At 43.1% G+C, this 23,365-nt stretch overlaps 1 protein-coding gene across 2 annotated transcripts in view; it reads right to left on the bottom strand.

Moving 5' to 3' along the window:
• The window catches only part of LOC129813900 (unconventional myosin-Vb-like), a 90,171-nt gene that overhangs the window by 10,869 nt on the left and 55,937 nt on the right, over nucleotides 1-23,365 (bottom strand). For both annotated transcript variants that reach the window (XM_055866515.1, XM_055866506.1), the window contains exons 19-29: nucleotides 22,915-23,126; nucleotides 22,567-22,723; nucleotides 20,108-20,347; nucleotides 19,598-19,834; nucleotides 18,487-18,580; nucleotides 10,975-11,108; nucleotides 10,766-10,885; nucleotides 10,524-10,658; nucleotides 10,203-10,265; nucleotides 6,565-6,807; nucleotides 4,139-4,233 (exon numbers count right to left, since the gene is read on the bottom strand). In XM_055866515.1, coding sequence (XP_055722490.1) covers nucleotides 4,139-4,233; nucleotides 6,565-6,807; nucleotides 10,203-10,265; nucleotides 10,524-10,658; nucleotides 10,766-10,885; nucleotides 10,975-11,108; nucleotides 18,487-18,580; nucleotides 19,598-19,834; nucleotides 20,108-20,347; nucleotides 22,567-22,723; nucleotides 22,915-23,126 — 1,730 coding nt within the window. The remainder of the gene's footprint in view (nucleotides 1-4,138; nucleotides 4,234-6,564; nucleotides 6,808-10,202; nucleotides 10,266-10,523; nucleotides 10,659-10,765; nucleotides 10,886-10,974; nucleotides 11,109-18,486; nucleotides 18,581-19,597; nucleotides 19,835-20,107; nucleotides 20,348-22,566; nucleotides 22,724-22,914; nucleotides 23,127-23,365) is intronic.

The following is a 23,365-nucleotide window of genomic DNA, read 5'->3' on the forward strand; positions in this document are numbered from 1 at the left end:
TCTCTTTGTTGCCTCTCTGATTAATGCCCTCCTTGCCTGGTCCGTGAGTTTGGTGGGCGGCCCTCTCTTGGCAGGTTTGTTGAGGTGACATATTCTTTCCGTTTTTTAAATAATGGATTTCAGTGGTGCTCCGTGGGATGTTCCAAGTTTCTGATATTTTTTTATAACACAACCCTGATCTGTACTTCTCCACAGCTTTGTCCCTGACCTGTTTGGAAAGCTCCTTGGTCTTCATGGTGCCGCTTGCTTGGTGGTGCCCCTTGCTTAATGGTGTTGCAGACACTGGGACCTTTCAGAACAGGTGTATACAGTTGGGAGAAGAAGTATTTGATACACTGCCGATTTTGCAGGTTTTCCTACTTACAAAGCATGTAGAGGTCTGTAATTTTTATCATAGGTACACTTCAACTGTGAGAGACGGAATCTAAAACAAAAATCCAGTAGATCACATTGTATGATTTTTAAGTAATTAATTTGCATTTTATTGCATGACATAAGTATTTGATACATCAGAAAAGCAGAACTTAATATTTGGTACAGAAACCTTTGTTTGCAATGACAGAGATCATACATTTCCTGTAGTTCTTGACCAGGTTTGCACACACTGCAGCAGGGATTTTGGCCCACTCCTCCATACAGACCTTCTCCAGATCCTTCAGGTTTCGGGGCTGTCGCTGGGCAATACGGACTTTCAGCTCCCTCCAAAGATTTTATATGGGGTTCAGGTCTGGAGACTGGCTAGGCCACTCCATGACCTTGAGATGCTTCTTACGGAGCCACTCCTTAGTTGCCCTGGCTGTGTGTTTCGGGTCGTTGTCATGCTGGAAGACCCAGCCACGACCCATCTTCAATGCTCTTACTGAGGGAAGGAGGTTGTTGGCCAAGATCTCGCGATACATGGCCCCATCCATTCTCCCCTCAATACGGTGCAGTCGTCCTGTCCCCTTTGCAGAAAAGCATGTTTCCACCTCCATGGTTCACGGTTGGGATGGTGTTCTTGCGGTTGTACTCATCCTTCTTCTTCCTCCAAACAAGGCGAGTGGAGTTTAGACCAAAAAGCTCTATTTTTGTCTCATCAGACCACATGACCTTCTCCCATTCCTCCTCTGGATCATCCAGATGGTCATTGGCAAACTTCAGACGGACCTGGACATGTGCTGGCTTGAGCAGGGGGACCTTGCGTGCGCTGCAGGATTTTAATCCATGACGGCGTAGTGTGTTACTAATGGTTTTCTTTGAGACTGTGGTCCCAGCTCTCTTCAGGTCATTGACCAGGTCCTGCCGTGTAGTTCTGGGCTGATCCCTCACCTTCGTCATGATCATTGATGCCCCACGAGGTGAGATCTTGCATGGAGCCCCAGACCGAGGGTGATTGACCATCATCTTGAACTTCTTCCATTTTCGAATAATTGCGCCAACAGTTGTTGCCTTCTCACCAAGCTGCTTGCCTATTGTCCTGTAGCCCATCCCAGCCTTGTGCAGGTCTACAATTTTATCCCTGACGTCCTTACACAGCTCTCTGGTCTTGGCCATTGTGGAGAGGTTGGAGTCTGTTTGATTGAGTGTGTGGACAGGTGTCTTTTATACAGGTAACGAGTTCAAACAGGTGCAGTTAATACAGGTAATGAGTGGAGAACAGGAGGGCTTCTTAAAGAAAAACTAACAGGTCTGTGAGAGCCGGAATTCTTACTGGTTGGTAGGTGATCAAATACTTATGTCATGCAATAAAATGCAAATTAATTACTTAAAAATCATACAATGTGATTTTCAGGATTTTTGTTTTAGATTCCGTCTCTCACAGTTGAAGTGTACCTATGATAAAAATTACAGACCTCTACATGCTTTGTAAGTAGGAAAACCTGCAAAATCGGCAGTGTATCAAATACTTCTTCTCCCCACTGTATATACTGAGATCATGTGACAGATCATGTGACGCTTAAATAAAGTCCACCTGTGTGCAATACAACTAATTATGTGACTTCTGAAGGTAATTAGTTGCACCAGATCTTATTTAGGGACTTCATAGCAAAGGGGGTGAAAACGTACCACTTTTTTTATTTTTTTATTTTTTATTTCACTTCATCAATTTGGACTACTTTGTCTATGTACATTACATGAAATCCAAATAAGAATCAATTTCAATTACAGGTTGTAATGCAACAAAATAGGAAAAACGGCAAGGGGGATGAATACTTTTTCAAGTCCCTGTACGCACAGAGCCGCAACCACAATGCCTAGGTGTCTGGCTAGACTGTAAACTCTACTTCCAGACTCACATTAAGCATCTCCAATCCAAAATTAACTCTAGAATTGGCTTCCTTTATTCGAAACAAAGCATCCTTCACTCATGCTGCTAAACATACCCTCGTAAAACTGACCATCCTACCAATCCTCGACTTCGGCGATGTCATTTACAAAAAAGCCTCCAACACTACTCAACAAATTGGATGCAGTCTATCACAGTGCCATCCGTTTTGTCACCAAAGCCCCATATACTACCCACCACTGCGACATGTATGCTCTCGTTGGCTGGCCCTCGCTTCAAACTCGTCGCCAAACCCACTGGCTCCAGGTCATCTACAAGTCTTTGCTAGGTAAAGCCCCGCGGTATCTCAGCTCACTGGTCACCATAGCAGCACCCAACCGTAGTACGTTCTCCAGCAGGTATATCTCACTAGTCAGCCCCAAAGCCAATTCCTCCTTTGGCCGCCTTTCCTTCCAGTTCTCTGCTGCCAATGACTGGAACGAACTGCAAAAATCACCGAAGCTGGAGACTCATCTCCCTCACTAGCTTTAAGCACCAGCTGTCAGAGCAGCTCACAGATCACTGCACCTGTACATAACCCATCTGTAAATATCCCATCCAACTACCTCATCCCCATACTGTATTTATTTATTTATCTTGCGCCTTTGCACCCCAGTATCCCTACTTGAACATTCATCTTCTGCACATCTATCACTTCAGTGTTTAATTGGTATATTGTAATTACTTTGCCACCATGGCCTATTTATTGCCTTACCTCCCTTATCTTACCTCATTTGTACACACTGTATATAGACTTTTCTACTGTATTATTGACTGTATGTTTGTTTATTCCATGTGTAACTCTGTGTTGTTGTATGTGTCAAACTGCTTTGCTTTATCTTGGCCTGGTCGCAGTTGTAAATGAGAACTTGTTCTCAACTAGCCTACCTGGTTAAATAAAGCTGAAATAAATAAAAAATGTCCCCATGGGGATAATGAAGTCATTCTCTTCTCTTGAACATTCTGTAGCTAAACTGGGTCTGTTGGACTACAACTGACTGATGTTGGTAGTAGAACTGAAAGCTGGGCATAGAGGTACAGTCGTGAACATCTCTAGGCAATCTCCAGTTGGACAAAACTACAGTAGGCAACACTTATGTAATTGCCTGCAGTCACATAGAATGAAAGCTGAACCACCAGTGTGACGCATTTTCAATCCAATCCATAAGTAACCATGTGATATTTACATTGAAAAACATTGCTGCGGGCCTCCCGGGTGGCGCAGTGGTCTAGGGCACTGCATCGCAATGCTAACTGCGCCACCAGAGTCTCTGGGTTCGCGCCCAGGCTCTGTCGCAGCCGGCCGCGACCGGGAGGTCCGTGGGGCGACGCACAATTGGCATAGCGTCGTCCGGGGCAGGGAGGGTTTGGCCGGTAGGGATATCCTTGTCTCATCGCGCTCCAGCGACTCCAGTGGCGGGCCAGGCGCAGTGCGCGCCAACCAAGGGGGCCAGGTACACGGTGTTTCCTCCGACACATTGGTGCGGCTGGCTTCCGGGTTGGAGGCGCGCTGTGTTAAGAAGCAGTACGGCTGGTTGGGTTGTGCTTCGGAGGACGCATGGCTTTCGACCTTCGTCTCTCCCGAGCCCGTACGGGAGTTGTAGCGATGAGACAAGGTAGTAATTACTAGCGATTGGATACCACGAAAATTGGGGAGAAAATGGGATAAAAAATTTTAAAAAATAAATACAATTTAAAAAAAAATAAAACATTGCTGCCCATTCTGTGCACCAGTGGGTATGAGAGAAAAAACAGAAACATCCATATTCATCACAGGCCTGTTTGTTTTCCATTACTGCACTCAAAATAGTAGGTACAGAAAGACAAACTTACTTCTTAGACTCACAGAGTCCATGGTAGGCACTCACAGCCTCCTCCTTGTCTATGGGCTTCTTGCTGTTGGTCCACTCAGGCACGTTATTGGTTTCCTACGGAGAGGAGAGGGGGATAAATGTATGATACCATCGGGCCGGTAGTAAAGACATTGGGAGAGAGTTGGTGGATACAACTGCTTTATAAGGTAATGAATAATGCAGACATTTATCAATTCATCTATTTCCCTCTTTAAATCAAACCCAATCAGTGTTTAATACTCACTCATAAACCTCAGTCATACAGTATGAGGGGTTGGGTTAAATGTGGAAGACACATTTCAGTTGTACAACTGACTAGGTAACCCCCTTTCCTTTCCCTTATATTGTAGTAAAACTGTCCTCAACACACTTTCAAACTACAGGCCATCGCCTGTCTAACTCTTCATCTGAACCAATCAGTTGGGGAAGGAATAATCAGAGAGACAGGCCATCATCTCTGAGGGCGAGACAGGCCATCATCTCTGAGGGCAAGACATGTCAATCATAATCACAAATAGCCTCCAACACTCTACTCAGCAAATTGGATGCAGTCTATCACAGTGCCATCCGTTTTGTCACCAAAGCCCCATAACCACCCACCACTGCGACCTGTATGCTCTCGTCGGCTGGCCCTCGCTACATATTCGTCGCCAGACCCACTGGCTCCAGGTCATCTGTAAGTCTTTGCTAGGTAAAGCTCCGCTTTATCTCAGCTCACTGGTCACGATAACAACACCCACCCATAGCACGCGCTCCAGCAGGTATATCTCACTGGTCATCCCCAAAGCAAACACCCCCTTTGGCCGCCTTTCCTTACAGTTCTCTGCTGCCAATGACAGGAACGAATTGTAAAACTCGCTGATGTTGGAGACTTATATCTCCCTCACTAACTTTAAACATCAGCTATCTGAGCAGCTTACCAATCGCTATAGCTGTACACAGACCATCTGTAAATAGCCCATCCAATCTACCTACCTTATCCCCATATTGTTTTTATTAACTTTTTTGCACACCAGTATTTCTACTTGCACATCATCATCTGCACATCTATCACTCCAGTGTTAATTTGCTAAATTGTAATTACTTCGCCACTATGGCCTATTTATTGTCTTACCTCCTCACGCCATTTGCACACACTGTATATAGACTTTTTTTCTCTATTGTGGTATTGACTATGTTTGTTGATTCCATGTGTAACTCTGTGTTGTTGTTTGTGTCACACTGCTTTGCTTTATCTTGGCCAGGTCGCAGTAGTAAATGAGACCTTGTTCTCAACTGGCCTACCTGATTAAATAAAGGTGAAATAAAAAACATTTAATAAAAAATAAATCCTTCTAAGGAGTATGACACGCCAAGCATATCCTCGACTAACCTAGAAGGTGGGACTGGGAGAGAGCCGCTCAGTAGTCTGATATATTAACTAGACAGCCATATAAAGAGAGTCATGATACTGACAGTGATCTCTTCCTCTTTCTGCCACATCTCTCTCTCTGTTAGGGAAATGTCTTTGTGAGGCGTGAGGAGGAATGACAATTGGAGAGATACGCCTCGGTGATGATTAAAGACTGTTTGTTCTGCTGCCTTCCACACCATCATCCTTTCTGCTCTCCTGTCCTTGAGTCGGCGCTGAGGCACTCCCTCTCAATCCAAACGTCTGGCTGCCCACGGTGCTTAACAGCATGGGGAGATCGCATTAACAATGCTCTTCATCAGGACATAAGTTCAGGTTAATACACGCAGGAACATTACCATGTTAGGACTGGTCTGCCATCGACTCCCAGTCTTTTACACTCCTAGTCCCATCTCTGTTGGAGGCCAGTCTCTGTCATAAGTCTCATAATGACTCTAGTTACATACTAGTCTATACATACTAATGATCCGTGGGGCTCAGTTGGTAGAGCATGGCGCTTGTAACGCCAGGGTTGTGGGTTCGATTCCCACAGGGGAGCAGTAAAAAAAAAGTATGAAAATGTATGCACTCACTACAGTAAGTAGCTCTGTATAAGAGTGCCTGCTATATGACTAATATATATATATTTTTAAATGTAGTGTGGCTGTACCTTTGTCTGAACCCAACTAGAATGTAACATTTGTTCAAATGTTTCTTATTCCAGTTTTTTGTTTTGTGTAAGAAGCTGAAGACTGTCTATCATGTGCTTTTCATTCGGCTGATTTGACCCAATAAAGTTTCAGCACATTATAGTCATGTTGCCCATCATCCCAGAGTCACAAACATAAAAGTATATAATACGTGTATATTAATGTGTATATAAAAGTATATTAATGTGCCTGTAGATAACCTTTTGATAAGCAAACAGGGACATATAAAGTGGACAATCAATGCTGCATTTCCCAAGTACAGGCAACCAAAGCCATGTCAATTTAACTCCCAGTTTGTCAACTTACGATGTGATTGGTTGTCTCCTCCTTCTGATGGGCTGCACTGACAATCTGAGTCCTGAGGATGAGGACCTCCTCCTTGCGCACTTCCAGTTCCTCATTGGCTGCTTTGAGCTGGCCAAACAGCAGGTTGTAGCCGTCCTGAAGCTCATTGGAGGAGCTGTTCTGGGAGGCGCGGTCAGCAATGGCCTTCCTAAGTTCGTTCAGGTCGTTCTTCAGCTTTTTGTTCTCAGACTCCAGCTCCTGCCTCTGTGGAAACACACGGCCAAAGTACATAGAGATTTATTGACAATCTAAAATTTTGTTTATGTAATCATTGGTTATCAAAGTGATTAAATACCAAGGCTCACTGTTGGAAAGAATGCCAGTGATTGATAACAATAAAAGTAATAAAGTAATATACACTGAGTGTACAAAACATTAAGAACACCTGCTCTTTCCATGACAGACTGACAAGGTGAATCCAGGTGAAAGCTATGATCCCTTATTGATGTCACTTGTTAAATCCACTTCAATCAGTGTAGATGAAGGGGAGCAGACAAGTTAAAGAAAGACAACTGAGCCATGGCTTGTGTATGTGTGCCATTCAGAGGGTGAACGGGCAAGACAAAATATTTAAGCCCCTTTGAACGGGGTATGGTAGTAGGTGCTAGGCACATCGGTTTGTGTCAAAAACTGCAATGCTGCTGGGTTTCATGCTCAACAGTTTCCCCGTGTGTATCATGAATAGTCCACCACCCAAAGGACATCCAGCCACCTTGACCACAGTGGGAAGCATTGGAGTCAACATGGGCCAACATCCGTGTGGAATGCTTTCGACACCTTGTAGAGTCCACGCCCTGACAAATGGAGGCTGTTCTTAGGGCAAAGGGGGGAGGGGTACAACTCAATATTAGGAAGGTGTTCTTAATGTTTTGTACACTCAGTGTAGAGCAAAATAATATGTGATTGCTGCCACATTGAGTATGTTTACATGCACGCTAATCATTTGATATTAAATTGATTATGGCAGTAGGCCGAGTATGGAATTAGTAAAACACCTTACTCCGCTCATCTTAAATTTGCATACGGTCATAATCGAAGTAAGCATACGCTGATTAAAACACTGGTTTTCTGAGCAATCTTTAAAATTATTAAGACATGTAAACAGCTTCATTTGCGTTCCAGTTGTGTATTTGATCTGCACATGTGCCAGCACTGGTAGCGCAAGCCTCCCTCTTACGCACGAGTGGAGTTCAGAAAAACTGAAAGTATGCATCTTACAAATTATTTTCACATACAGACTTTATAGATCCAAACTCAGAATGAAACTGCCTTCGCAAAAACAACATGGTCACCGTGAAACATTTTTTTTTTTTATTGCAAATTTTCTGCATTTATGAAAGTCCCTTTAGGTAGCCTGACTTCAGATGTGTACATGTAAACAGGATTATTAGGGAAATCATTCTTCTTGCAAAGGATGTAACATTTTAAATGATCTATTATAGTAATCTGACTATCCACAGTAATCATATTATTGTGTGGATGCAACTGTGCTCATTGTGAGTAGCTTAGTAAGTAAATCTTTGTAGAGACATCAAAACTATTTGTACTTGATTTTCATTTTAGCTATGGCAAGTAGCCATTTATCTACAGTATGGCAGGGGTAGGCAACTTGATTCAGCCGAAAGGCAATTTTTGTCTGACTGAGCGAATGGTCGGGGGACCGGAAAAAATTATAATAATTTGTACACTGCAAAGTGACCACAACTAAGACCAAAAAGAGATTGTATTTGAAATAACATTTCATACCTTGATTACATAGACCTTGATTACATAGACACGATCACGTCTATTTTATTTGTGGGAATACTTGGAAACAGATCTCCTAAATTAAACACATTTTTAGCTGAATTCCTAGTGATTCCTGCAAATTCTGGGGTGCCCCCCCAAAAAGTTTGGGGAACCAATTATTTTTAACTTGCAGGCCGTTTTGGCCCGAAGCCTCCTGTTACCAAACTCTGAGCTAAGGAATATAGGTAAAAGCCAGCCATGGCTTTCAGACTACTGCAGTTGATAAATGGATAGACTGACAAGATTATTCATATTCTAAGATACCGTACCAGTGACTAATTGTACTCAACTCTCTCTCTGCAGTGAGTCCCTTAGCATAAATAAAAGCACCAATAGTAGTTATAAGGTTCACTTCTGCAGACTTCAAGTTCCAATGGGCAACATTTTGCTCAGCTACAATAGGACCCATGGCTCAAACCATGACACACACATTTTTACTGCCAATCAAATCTAAACCCTGTGTCGTGTGGTATTATGGTGCTATTGACCGAGATGCAAAAAGCAAGCCCCCTGTATAGATGGGCCATTTTGTGGGTGACCAAATTTGTATTTATTTTGTCATTTTTCCATTTGGTGGGTTAAAAGTACAATCTTCAAATTAAAATAATTTCATATATTCAGTTCATATCACATTTTCATTTATTATTTTCCATATATCTATCTATGTTGTACCTGTGGCAGCAGGTAAAAAAAAAATAAAAAAAAAATATTCTAAAATGTTAAAATTTGATTCTCTTGTACTTTGAACTCTTGTACTTTTGATTAAATTCAAAAGCACCTTGAGATGGACTCTTCTGATAATCTTGTAATGCATCCGTCTTAATCACACTGTTGATCTCAACTGTGCCATAGAAGTTAATGATTTATCCATGCCAAATGCAAGAGTGGTTCTCTCTCACCAAGGCACATATGGTGAACATGAGTTATTAAATAAAATAAATGTCTTTGTGTTTGCGTGCTCTCTCCCTTTACACATTACCTGAACATCAAATTCTGCTCCTGGGGTGCCCTCTTTACATGCCCCCCCCCCCATCAGAGCATTCCTGCTGCAACCCTGTCACTCTATTCCCACTTACCTCTCTCTCGCTCTCACCCAAATCCTGCCTGTCCCACCGGCATCTCTACCCAACTCTCTCCACAAACCGCTCTATTTTGTCTAAATTCTACCATGTACCCATGCCGTACCTGCCAGCCAGTATCTCTCTCTATCTTACCATGTACCCATGCCGTGCCTGCCTGCCAGTATCTCTCTCTATCTTACCATGTACCCATGCCGTGCCTGCCTGCCAGTATCTCTCTCTATCTTACCATGTACCCATGCCGTGCCTGCCTGCCAGTATCTCTCTCTATCTTACCATGTACCCATGCCGTGCCTGCCTGCCAGAATCTCTCTCTATCTTACCATGTACCCATGCCGTGCCTGCCTGCCAGTATCTCTCTCTATCTTACCATGTACCCATGCCGTGCCTGCCTGCCAGTATCTCTCTCTATCTTACCATGTACCCATGCCGTGCCTGCCTGCCAGTATCTCTCTCTATCTTACCATGTACCCATGCCGTGCCTGCCTGCCAGTATCTCACTTTATCCTACCATGTACCCATGCCATGCCTGCCAGTATCTCTCTCTATCCTCTGGAAGTTCCACTCACCCACAGTTTCAGAGGCAGGATGGCCAAAGACAGCAGAACAGCCAGAGTGAAGAATAAATCGAACACCACAAATATATACATCCCACTGCAGACTAGTACTGCACACTGTCCGTGTATGTATGCTAGTGTGTGTGTATCTGTGTGGTGGTGGACGGATCTGTACCTTGAGACTGCTGTAGGCCAGGTCTTCACTCTCTTGCTCTGACGTAGTCTTTGGCTCAATTCCCTAAGAGAGATTGTAAATCGTAATCATTCCACTTCAGGTTGATAAGGCGGAGGCAGGCCGCTATTGTGCAATGTTATTACCCAAGCACCAAGCTTGAGGATCACGATCCTGGATCTTAAACTTAAAGGTATTCAAGACAAAATCTTTTTAAGTCAAAAGTTCAACCTGCAGTAAAAAGAGAAACTTCTGTGTAGGTATTTTAGAAGTATACAAAAATAAGCAAGAAAATAACTACACTAGACTGAGACATGGGCCCACCTTGCAGTTAACCTGGTCCTCCATCTTTTCCAGGTTGACTTGCAGTCTCTTCCTCTCCTGTTCCAGCTCTCTAACACGCTTCTGCAGCTTCATGAACACACCAATGTCCATTGCTGCCTTCTCCACTCCCATCTCCTGCAGGGTGACAATGTCAGGTCACAACAAAAAACTAGCACAAGTAACTATGTACAGACGGTATAAGGCTGTATAAGACTGGTTCATACTGGTTAAGAGGGTCTTACCTCTACGAGTTGGATGGCATCGTCAGTGTCTCCCAACTCCGAGGTAGAAATGGAAGGATAGTTGGAGTCAGACTCCAGGCTGCTCTGAGTAGAATTGTTTCTCTTGTGGCCAGGTTGGAACTGAAGGGTAGGAGGAGACAGGGAACCATTGGACATCTATCTTGGCATAAGACACTTACATGCACACACAGGCACACACATACAGTTACCTTGGCCTCCTGTAGGTTGTCATATCTCTGCTCCAGTCTGGAGAACTCCCTGAGCAGGTTCTGGTAGCTCTGCCTCTCGTCATCCAGCTCTGCCTGGACCCGACCCACACTCTGGGATGCACTGCTCTCCTGGTCTGAAACACAGACACACAGGACCAGTCCACATCAATCATTTTCATTCACTTCCAACTGAGTCTCTTCTTTTACACTGAACAAATATATAAATGCAACACACAACAATTTCAACAGTTTTACTGAGTTACAGTTCATATAAGGAAATCAGTCAATTGAAATAAATGAATTAGGCCCTAATCTATGGATTTCACATGACTGGAAATACAGACATGCATCTGTTGGTCACAGAGACACTACATGACCAAAAGTATGTGGACACCTGCTCATCGAACATCTCATTCCAAAATCATGGGAAGTAATATGGAGTTGTTCCCCCCTTTGCTGCTATAATGGCCTTCACTTGTCTGTGAAGGCTTTCCATTAGATGTTGGAACATTGCTGCGGGGACTTGCTTCCATTCAACCACAAGAGCATTAGTGAGGTGAGGTCGGCAATGATGTTGGGCAATTAGGCCTGGCTCACAATTGGCGTTGCAAATCATACCAAAGGTGTTCGATGGGGTTGAGGTCAGGGCTCTGTGCAGACCAGTCAAGTTCTTCCACACCAATCTCGACAAACCATTTCTGTATGGACCTACCTCGCTTTGTGCACAGGGGCATTGTCATCCTGAAAAAGTAAAGGGCCTTCCCCAAACTGTTGCCACAAAGTTAGTAGCACAGAATCGTCAAGAATGTCATTGTATGCAGTAGCGTTAAGATTTCCCTTCACTGGAACTAAGGGGCCTAGCCCGAACCATGAAAAACAGCCTCAGACCATTATTCCTCCTCCACCAAACTTTACAGTTGGCACTGTGCATTGGTGAAGGTAGCATTCTCCCGGCATCCGCCAAACCCAGATTCATCCGTCTGACTGTCAGATCATCACTCCAATGGCGGCGAGCTTTACACCAGCCGACACTTGGCATTGCGCATGGTGATCTTAGGCTTGTGTGCGGCTGCTCAGCCAAGGAAACACATTTCATGAATCTCCCGACAAACAGTTCTTGTGCCGAAGTTGCTTCCGGAGGTAGTTTGGAACTTGGTATTGAGTGTTGCAGCCAAGGACAGACGATTTTTACACGCTATGCGCTTCAGCACTCGGTGGTCCCGTTCTGTGAGCTTGTGTGGCCTACCACTTTGTGGCTGAGCCGTTGTTGCTCCTAGACGTTTCCAATAACAGCACTTACAGTTGACCGGGGCAGCTCTAGCAGGGCAGGAATTTGATGAACTGACTTGTTGGAAAGGTGGCATCCTATGACGGTGCCACACTGAAAGTCACTGAGCTCTTTAGTAAGCCCATTCTACTGCTAATGTTTGTCTATGGAGATTGCATGGCTGTGTGCTCGATTTTATAGACAGGTCTGGCTGAAATAGCCGGATCCACTAATTTTAAGCGATGTCCACATACATTTGTATATATAGTGGATCTTTAAAAAAAGCTAGGGGCGTGGATCAGACCACCATTTCCCTCATGTAGCACGACACATCTCCACATAGAGTTGATCAGGCTGGTGATTGTGGCCTGTGGAATGTTGTCCCACTCCTCTTCAATGACTGTGTGAAGTTGCTGGATATTGGCGGGAACATGCTCAATGGGTGACATGTCTGGTGAGTATGCAGGCTATGGAAGAACTGGGACATTTTCAGCTTCCAGGAATTGTGTACAGATCCTAGCGACATGGAGCCGTGCATTATCATGCTGAAACATGAGGTGATGGCGGCGGATGAATGGCACGACAATGGGCCTCAGGATCTCGTCACGGTATCTCTGTGCATTCAAATTGCCATCGATAAAATGCAATTGTGTTCGTTTTCTGCAGCTTATGCCTGCCCATACCATAACCCCACGGCCACCATGGGGCACTCTGTTTGTTGACATCAGCAAACTGCTCGCCAACACGACGCAATACACCCGGTCTGCCATCTGCCCAGTACAGTTGAAACCGGCATTCATCCGTGAAGAACACACTTCTCTAGCGTGCCAGTGGTCATCGAAGGTGACGTTTGCCCACTGAAGTCGGTTACGACGCCGAACTGCAGTCAGGTCAAGACCCTGGTGAGGATGACGAACACACAGATGAACTTCCCTGAGACAGTTTCTGACATTTTCTACCAGACATTCTTCGGTTGTGGAGCTCCTGGGCTGGCGTGGTTAGTGTGGTCTGCGGTTGTGAGGCCGGTTGAACGCTGGAGGCAGCTTATGGTAGAGAAATTAACATTACATTCTCTGGTAACAGCTCTGGTGGACATTCCTGCAGTCAGCATGTCAATTGCGCACTCCCTCAAAACAACTGTGGCATTGTGCTTTGTGACAAAACTGCACAATTTGGAATGGCCTTTTATTGTCCTCAGCACAGGGTGCACCTGTATAATGATCATGCTGTTTAATAAGCTTCTTGATATGCCACACCAAAGGAAGGCCCCAAAAAATTGTCCAAGACTCCAGTCACCCAAGTCATAGACTGTTCTCTCTGCTACTGCACGGCAATGGTACTGGGGTGCCAAGTCAAGGTCCAAAAGGCTCCTTAACTGGTTCTACCACCAAGCCATAAGACTGCTGAACAGTTAATCAAATGGCCACCCAGACTATTTACATTGACCCCCCCTTTGTTTTCACACTGCTGCTACTCGCTGTTTATTATCTCTGCATTATCACTTTACCCCTACCTTCATGTACAAATTACCTCAACTAACCTGTACATCCGCACATTGACTCAGTACCGGTACCCCCTGTATATAGCCTCATTATTGTCATTTTATTGTGTTACTTATTGAAGGAAAAAGGAAACCGCACACTGCTCTTGATAGTATCACCGATATTTAATAAGCTTACGTATCGGCCTCACGGCCTTCGTCAGAGCTTTTGGGATTTTTGGAAATTTGCACCCTTATGTAGACCTGGCCCCACCCACATCCGTTCTACACATCGAAGGGGGTTGGAGGCAAAGGAAAAACAAATAAGTGCTACCAAATATAACAATATGCATTTCATAGATATTACAAAAGTGAATAAATAAGGCGTATTGAACACGTCTGTAAAACCTCAATGAGGACATAGCAAGTTTTCATTAGTCATCGTACGAAAAATGTCAGAGTATTACAATAGGGAAAAACTACAAAACTTTCGTTCAGCAATGGGGTGAAATACTCAACAAATGATCATTAGATTTAATTCTATTAAATCGTGGAACATGTGTCGAAGGAAGTGAAAGAAGTTGAAGTTAAGATTAGCGAACATGAGGCTATAATGAAGGAGATTCTAGGCCCTAATTTTACAGCCATAGACGACACGATCAAGCAGTCCATTGGGAAATACAGAGACTCTCTACAAGCAACAAAGATCAAGAAATACCAGCGAGACACAGAGGACTACCAGCTCAACCAGGTGTACGCATGGGAAGGCCCAAGGACAGGAGCACGGAGAGGCCGATGGAGGGACGCACCACTGATCGGGGGACGCAGATACGCAGCAGCGGGAGGACATGGAAACTTGGACACAGAGGCATCCACCGAGAGCGAATTCCCTACAGACAGTGACTCCAGCTACCATGGCACACAGTCCGTTTTTTTTTAGCCCATAAGCAACAGAGGGCTCCACGAAAGAAAAGAAACGATGCAGGAGAGGCAAGCGGTCGAAGAGGAGACCAGGAACACAGGCCGTGGACACGGAGCTACAGCAGGACGCGGTAATGAACCTCTCCAAAAAAAGACCTTACTGACGCTCAAGTCAGTATCTTATCTAAGGGCCTCTCTTTTGTACCTACCTAGTTAGGTATATAGTAAATAAATAATTAAACCCAATTTTGTATTGCTGATTCAAATTGTTAGCCAGGGTTCGTGAAGATAACCAAGAATTTACAACTTTCAGATGAGACTGAAATAAGGTGACGATTAATATTGACTGCTATTGATGTAAAATATTATTAGGTCTTTAAGAGTTTATTCGGAAGATAACAGCTCTATAAATATTCTTTCATGGTGCCCCTCCTCTCTAGTTAATTACATTTACATGATTAGTTCAATCAGGTAATATTAATTACGGAGAAAGTATTTTATAGAATAGCATGTCATAACACTTAATCCGGCATAGCCAAAGACACGACAATGGGCTCTACATTTGCTCCGAGCTATACTAACCTCTATATGGGTCTTTTTGAAAAACGTTTTGTTAATAATGAAAACGAGAATCCATTTTTGAATAAAGTCCTGAAGTGGTATCGATATATTGACGACATTTTTTGTATATGGGAAGGAACTGAAGAAGAGCTGTCAGATTTTATGGCACTACTCAATGACATTGACCCTAATATCAAATTCACTATTGAACGTGACACTCAACGTGTTCATTATCTCGATATGTGGTTGAGAAATCAAATGGAACCCTGTTTACAACTCTGTATAGAAAAGAAACGGACAGGAATACTCTATTACAGGGTGACAGCTTCCACCCTGAGCCATTAAAAAGAGGACTTCCAAGAAGCCAGTTTTTTAGACTGCGCCGTATATGCCTCTCCACAGATGATTATCTAGAAAAAGCAGCGGAGATGCGCATGAGGTTTCTAAGAGGCTATTCGTCACAATGTGTGGATGAAGCTCATCATTTGGCATTGGAAAAAACACGAGATGAACTGCTACAAAAAAGACCCGCTAAAGCTAAAGAACACTCCGTAATGTTCACAACTACATATACTTTGAATTCGCAAAAAGTGGGAAGTGTGGTCAAGAAACACTGGCATATTTTATCATCGGACCCAGCTTTGCCGGCTGAATTTAAATATCCACCACTTATTGTGTGTAGGAGAGGTCACAATTTACGCGATAAATTGGTTCATGCCAACTGCCAGCCACAAAAGAAAATCAGCCAAGCTCTTTTATGCCCTCTACCAAATGGTAGCTATAAATGCAGAGGATGCGCACAGTGCAACAATATGATGAAGTGTGAATATTTCTGCCACCCACATACATGAAAACGGTTCCAAATAAATGACATTATTATGTGTTCCACCACCCATGTTATTTACATTATTAAATGTCCATGTGGGCTCTGCTATGTCGGTAAAACCATCCACTCTCTCAAACAGAGAATTAGTGAACATAAAAGTTCAATCAGGAGAAACAACAGGGATTATCCAGTCGCTGTACATTTCAATGACCTGAAGCACCTTTAGATTTTGTGGCATAGAGAAAGTTAAGATATCAGACAGGGGAGGGGATATTAATAATACTCTGAGTAAAAGACAAAGTTTTGGTATTTTCACCCTCCAGACATTATTTCCTAAAGGACTTAATGATGAAATGCCTATGTATGTTATGTTGTGAATTTGAACATGAAATATGTGCCTATTGTAGATTACTCTGACGTTTTTCGTACGATGTACCCAATGACTAATGAAAACTTGCTATGTCCTCATTGAGGTTTTACAGACGTGTTCAATACGTCTTATTTATACACTTTTGTACTATCTATGAAATGCATATTGTTATATTTGGTAGCACTTATTTGTTTTTCCTTTGCCTCCAACCCCCTTCGATGTGTAGAACGGATGTGGGTGGGGCCAGGGCTACATAAGGGTGCACATTTTTAAAAATCACAAAAGCTCTGACGAAGGCCGATATGTAAGCTTATTAAATATCGGTGATACTATCAAGAGCAGTGTGCGGTTTCCTTTTTCCTTCATCTTGTTCAATTTTTGCCATGCGCCTGCAAATTAGATTGCACAGATGTGCGAGTGCCTTTTGAATATTGTGTTACTTATAAAATAAATAAAAAATAAATAAAATATTTACAAAATAAACTTTAACTATTTCTTGAACTGCATTAAGGGCTTGTAAGTAAGCATTTTACAGTACGGTCTACACCTGTTGTATTCGGCGCATGTGACAAATTTGATTTGTCAGGTGGATGGATTATCTTGGCAAAGGAGAAATGTTCACGAACAGGGATGTAAACAAATTTGTGCGTTTTGGGCATAGGGACATTTTTTGGGATATTTGATTTCAGTTTATGAAACATGGGACCAACACTTTACATGTTGCGTTTATATTTTTTGCAGTGTACTATTGCTCAATTGCTGTCCTGTAGATGAGCCCCCAATTCAGATAAGGCAGTGACCAGAAAACTAAGTTACAATACACTCCATTAGAGGTATTGAATATCAACTCACCACCATTTCATGTGTTCATTTGAGGGATAAATGATTGTATTGCCATGATTCCAGAAAACTGCAAATGCAGTCTTTTCTATCTGCCCCACCCCCCTCACGGCTCAGCTCCATATCACACAGCCTCTCTCTCTCTCTGAAGATATGGCCGTAATAAAATATGACAGGGGAATTAAACACAGATTGAAGAGGCTCTATTAGTTTCATGATCTGAAACCTACCCTTGCATGCGTTATTTGAATGTATATATCAGCTTTATATGCTCTGGAGGGCGGTCTGATGACTCTTTTCATCCCCATGGTTCCTAAGAGGCCCATATCACACTATGAGGGATTGAATAAAAAGGCAAAATGACTGGGATCATAGTATGTTGCTACTGTACTGATAATGTAAGATATTAATAACAGGCGTTCTCTGGTATGTAACATCCCTAGCTCAATATTATTACACCAGCCTGGACAACATGCTGCTTTAACTGCCAGTAGAAAAGAAAAAGCACAATAATGTTAAAGTACACAGTGCTAGCACTCAACCCAAGGGGACCCCAGAGAACCTATTAGTAACGCTGCAGATAAAGAGAGCAGATTAGGCCAATAACTCTACTCTGCCTCTGGCTAGCTATTTCAATTTCCACCAGAGAAGACTGTCCGGATGCTGGTGACATTATTACGAAAAATGATCTCCTTTCATTAACTGCTCTGTGATGAAATCTCCTGGTTGAAGTATTGCACATGGCCTTCAGATAAGAGAGGGCAGTGGTAATGTTCAGAGATGATTATGCTGTAAACCATAAGTAACTTCTTATTGACAAAAAGAAGTCCATTGACAAAAGGATTTCAAATGAACTATCAATAGTCTACCTATACAACCTGACTTTAGATTTAGCACATATACAGATAGATATTTTAAAGCTAATAGGTGACACTTCCCCACATGCACCCAGTGATAAACAATGGCTGACTTCAGTCTCAGGTTAGACATTTTCTTTTTTAAGTCTCACATTGCTGCTGCGTAACTTGATGCAGTTTCTGCTTCTCTCGTCCTACTTCCAAACAGAAACCCCTCTTGTGTGGGAAAACAAGCCATCCCTCCCTTCAGGGCAGGGTTAGCAGTCTGCAGGGCTAACTGTGAGTCTACCATTTTACCTTCAACCACTCCTGTACATCAGCTAATACCTGTAGCGCTATCGTTTCCCTTTTAGGGGTTTGAAGAGTGTAGGACATCTAAAAAGCACTCACCTTCCGTGCTCTTGGAGTGGTGCAGAATCCTTCGGTTCATCTCCTCCTTTTCACTCTTCAGCATAGAATTCTCCCTGTCCAGTTCCTCCACTCTCTAAGAAAAAGAAAAAAAAGAACAAGAGCTTGAATAAAATAAAGAAATAGAGACATTAGAAGGAGCTGGTTGGCCGTGAGCACAAGTTCAAGAGCAATTGATTTTGTTTGATCTATTTTCAATTGCTACTTCAATCCGTGGGGAACCTTGAAACACAATAGATGCTACATACTTTAAATGTCCTCTACAAGTGAGCAAAAGGTATTTCGTTTATTTCTCTTTAAGTGACTTGAATCTGTAGTTCCTGTGTGTGAGGCTCTCATAGTGATGTCAGACAGAGCTAGAGAGCCAGGGACAGCCCCTGCATTGTGACAAAATGGCCGACTTGACTCGGAGAGAATCAAAGGGCCAACGAGGGGCGTCCATTACCACTGGGGCACTGCAAAAGCCCACACCCAATGTACATAACAATGTCTTTCCTAATTCCTGTCAGGAGGCCAAAACAATACAAAAATATATGCATTGTATCACTTTCAGGTCAGTAGGAGAACACTGATACAGTCCAATTAAATCCATTGTGAGATTGTTAGAGGAAATCCATTGAGAATCAGGTGTTTTACATTCAGTAAAAACGCTGCTACAAGCATTTTCTGTAGCTACTCGGGCACTTAACGGCTGTTTTCACCAACGCGTTTCAGACAGGAAGGTTTTATTCATTCAACAGAAGGTTCAGTAGTCCAATAACTCTGAATGATGTAAATGGACAGAGAAAGATGGCAACCTGTCTGCTAATCAGAAAAAAGTCTGTCCTAGCTTGAGGTACTGCACAACCGCCATTCATCCTAGTTCATGTGGATGCAGAGGATTGCTATCTTCAACACTTTGTCAACAGCATATAAAATCCCAACTATTTGTATTTATTAGGGATCCCCATTAGCTGCTGCCAAGGCAACATCTACTCTTCCTGGGGTCCAAACATATTAAAGCACTTACATTACATATAAAACAAAAGATAAAGCAGTGACAGCCTTGTAAAAAGAAAATGTACTTTCGCCCCTTTAGTGATTGATAGCTCACCTGTTCCAGTCCCATCTTCTCGTTGCTGTGCTTCTCCTCCAGCTTCTTCATGTGGGTGTGTGCTTCCTGGAGCTCAGCCCTAAGCTTCTCCAGCTCATCCTGAAGAGAGGTCAGCTGACTGCCGTCTCCCTGGCGACTGCGCATCATCTCCAGCTCCTTCTGCAGCTTGTTCACCTCTGAGCCCAGGGAGGCTTTGGCCACCACCAGCTGCTCATTCTGAGTCTTCAGATCGTTGGTCTACACAGTGAGACAGGAGAGAGAGCTCTGGTTACTAATATGGGACATCAATTTCAAATCAATCACTTTTTAACATAATTTACAGACAGTTTAGTCTAGCTAAACGGTTTAAGCTGTGCCAAAATATGACTGCAAATGGAAATGAATATTGTGCCAAAATATTGTCCTTTCATTGAGCTGTCTTTGCATTATAGCACTCATTGTGTAGGCTACTAGCCTTATAGAACAGTGTACTCCTATAAAGTGGGTCGAACCATGGTTCTTTGACTGTACCTGGTCATCCATCTTCCTCTGCAGCTGGACGATCTTGTTCTCCATGCCCGTGTTGAGCTTCTTCAGATGTTGAGCGGACCTCGCTTCAATCTTCAGCTGTTTCAGCTCCCGCTTGGCTCGCATGCGGCGGTAGGCACACTGGATGGTGATGGCGGCGTTCCGTGCCCGCCTGAACTTCCTCCTGGTGAGCCAGCCTCGGACATGCTTCTGGATGATCATGGCTTTGTGGTCCAGAAGGAACTGGGGAGGTGGAGAAGGGAGGTAGATAGCAGAGACAAGGAACCATTTATTATACTGTACAATCAATGTGATGGGAAATATGTAGGTAACTTCAGAATTCCCAGTCGGGGAAGTTCTAGAGATCTCAATCCAAAGGGAATCTTGTGTATCTGAGAAGGCACCATAGAAGGCAGCATTTCTGCAAGGTCCGCCTGATCACATTCCATTTCAAATCGGAGGCACTTCGCCTCCAATTTTCCAGTCACACAAACTGGACAACAAGTCCAACACTGAGTCATCTTCTCAGGGAACACTTTACTACTGATAGATCACTAATATGTTTCAACAAACCGTCATTCTGTTACCAAACTTTGCATCTGCACTGTTCTTAAAGTGTTTTTGTCCAATTTTCAGTGGATTTAAAAAAAAGTAGTCATTGTGCAAAGAGTTGTATGATTTGTTTAACTTTGCAATCATTGGTTTTTGTTTGGTTTACAGTTGAAGTCGGAAGTTTACATACACCTTAGCCAAATACATTTAAACTCAGTTTTTCACAATTCCTGACATTTAATCCTAGTAAGAATTCCCTGTCTTAGGTCAGTTAGGATCACCACTTTATATCAAGAATGTGAAAGGTCAGAATAATAGTAGAGAGATTGATTTATTTCAGCTTTTATTTCTTTCATCACATTCCCAGTGGGTCAGAAGTTCACATACACTCAATTAGTATTTGGTAGCATTGAATTTAAATTGTTTAACTTGGGTCAAACGTTTCAGGTAGCCTTCCACAAGCTTCCCACAATAAGTTGGGTGAATGTTGGCCCATTCGTACTGACAGAGCTGGTGTAACTGAGTCAGGTTTGTAGGCCTCCTTGCTCGCACATGCTATTTCAGTTCTGCCCACAAATTTTCAATGGGATTGAGGTCAGGGCTTTGTGATGGCCACTCCAATACCTTTACTTTGTTGTCCTTAAGCCATTTTGCCACGACTTTGGAAGTATGCTTGGGGTCATTGTCCATTTGGAAGACCCATTTCTAACCAAGCTTTAACTTCCTGGCTGATGTCTTGAGATGTTGCTTCAATATATGCATATAATTTTACTTCCTCATGATGCCATTTATTTTGTGAAGTGCACCAGTCCCTCCTGGAGCAAAGCACCCCCACAACATGATGCTGCCACCTCAGTGCTTCACGGTTTGGATGGTGTTCTTCAGCTTGCAAGCCTCCCCCTTTCTCCTCCAAACATAACGATGGTCATTATGGCCAAACAGTTCTATTTTTTGTTTCATCAGACCAGAGGACATTTCTCCAAAAAGTATGATCTTTGTCCCCATGTGCAGTTGCAAACCGTAGTCTGGCTTTTTTTATGCCGGTTTTGGAGCTGTAGCTTCTTCCTTGCTGAGCGGCCTTTCCAAATTATGCCGATATAGGACTCATTTTACTGTGGATATAGATACTTTTGTACCTGTTTCCTCCAGCATCTTCACAAGGTCCTTTGCTGTTGTTCTGGGATTTATTTGCACTTTTCGCACCAAAGTACGTTAATCTCTAGGAGACAGAACACCTCTCTTTCCTGAGCGGTATGACGGCTATATGGTCCCATGGTGTTTATACTTGTGTACGATTGTTTGTACAGATGAACGTGGTACTTTCAGGCGTTTGGAAATTGCTCCCAAGGATGAACCAGACTTGTGGAGGTCTACAATTTTCAGATTTCTTTTGATTTTCCCATGATGTCAAGCAAAGAGGCACTGAGTTTGAAGGTAGGCCTTGAAATACATCCACAGGTACACCTCCAATTGACTCAAATGATGTCAATTAGTCTATCAGAAGCTTCTAAAGCCATGACATCATTTTCTGTAATTTCCCAAGCTGTTTAAAGGCACAGTCAACTTAGTGTATGTAAACTTCTGACCCACTGGAATTATGATACAATGAATTATAAGTGAAATAATCTGTATGTAAACAATTGTTGGAAAAATCACTTGTTTCATGCAGAAAGTAGATGTCCTAAACCGACTTGCCAAAACTAGTTTGTTAACAAGAAATTTGTGGAGTGGTTGAAAAACGAGTTTTAATGACTCCAACCTAAGTGTATATAAACCTCCGACTTCAACTGTACATTTTAAAGTGAAAAATTGTGTCAGCATCATTCTTTTATGGTGGAATTGCCCGTACAAAAAAGAGAAGGTGAAAAGGTGAGCCAGTGACATGACAGGTAGTGTTGTGATTGTAATACCTCCTGGAAGATCCTGCGCGTTAACATGCCCCTGGTAAAGGCCTGGATGGTGACAACAGCCTGTCTCACTCTTAGATAGTCCCTCCGCTCTCTGACCATACGATACTGCTTCTGGCAGATCAGAGCAGCACGGGTTAGACGCAGCTGCTCCGCATACCTGAGACAGACGGGAGAGAAAGACGGCAAAAAGAGGAGGAAATAAGTTACTGGCACTGATATTGCCAAAAACATTTGGGATAAGTGATTCATGACGCTTTTTGTGTGATATATCAAGAAAAATACAATTATTTGTATTGAATTGACCGGCTGCTTTGTTATTGTAACAGAATGTAGTGTTTCTCCTCTCACCTGCGGGCCATGTATCCACGGCCATATCTCTGCAGGTTGATGGCCGACTTCCGGATCTTCTGGTAGCGGACCCTCTGCAGCCAGCCTCGCACCGTCTTCTGGATCTTGATGCAGGCGGATCGGAACTTGTCTGCCCTCAGCTTCTCCAGGTAGGCCACTTGGCCTGCTCTGAAGAAGATCTTGGTCTTACCAAACTGGAACTTGTCTGGGTCCTGGTGAGAGAGAAAAACAGCTCCATTTTGTTTCCATTAATTCATTAACGTCAGTTCGATCAACTGAGCATCAAGGCAGTTACATCAGTGGGCATGACCAAACACAAGGTTAATTAGTTTCCACCCAGCTAAGAAATCCATTACATACTGTCCAAAGATTGAACACATTTATTAACCTGAATAAACTCCATATTATCTTGCTCATGTTCAGAGATGGAGAAAAGCAAGAAGCCAAGAGA

Source organism: Salvelinus fontinalis, chromosome 2 (assembly GCF_029448725.1).
Source record: "Salvelinus fontinalis isolate EN_2023a chromosome 2, ASM2944872v1, whole genome shotgun sequence".
NCBI classification, from domain to species: Eukaryota; Metazoa; Chordata; class Actinopteri; order Salmoniformes; family Salmonidae; genus Salvelinus; species Salvelinus fontinalis.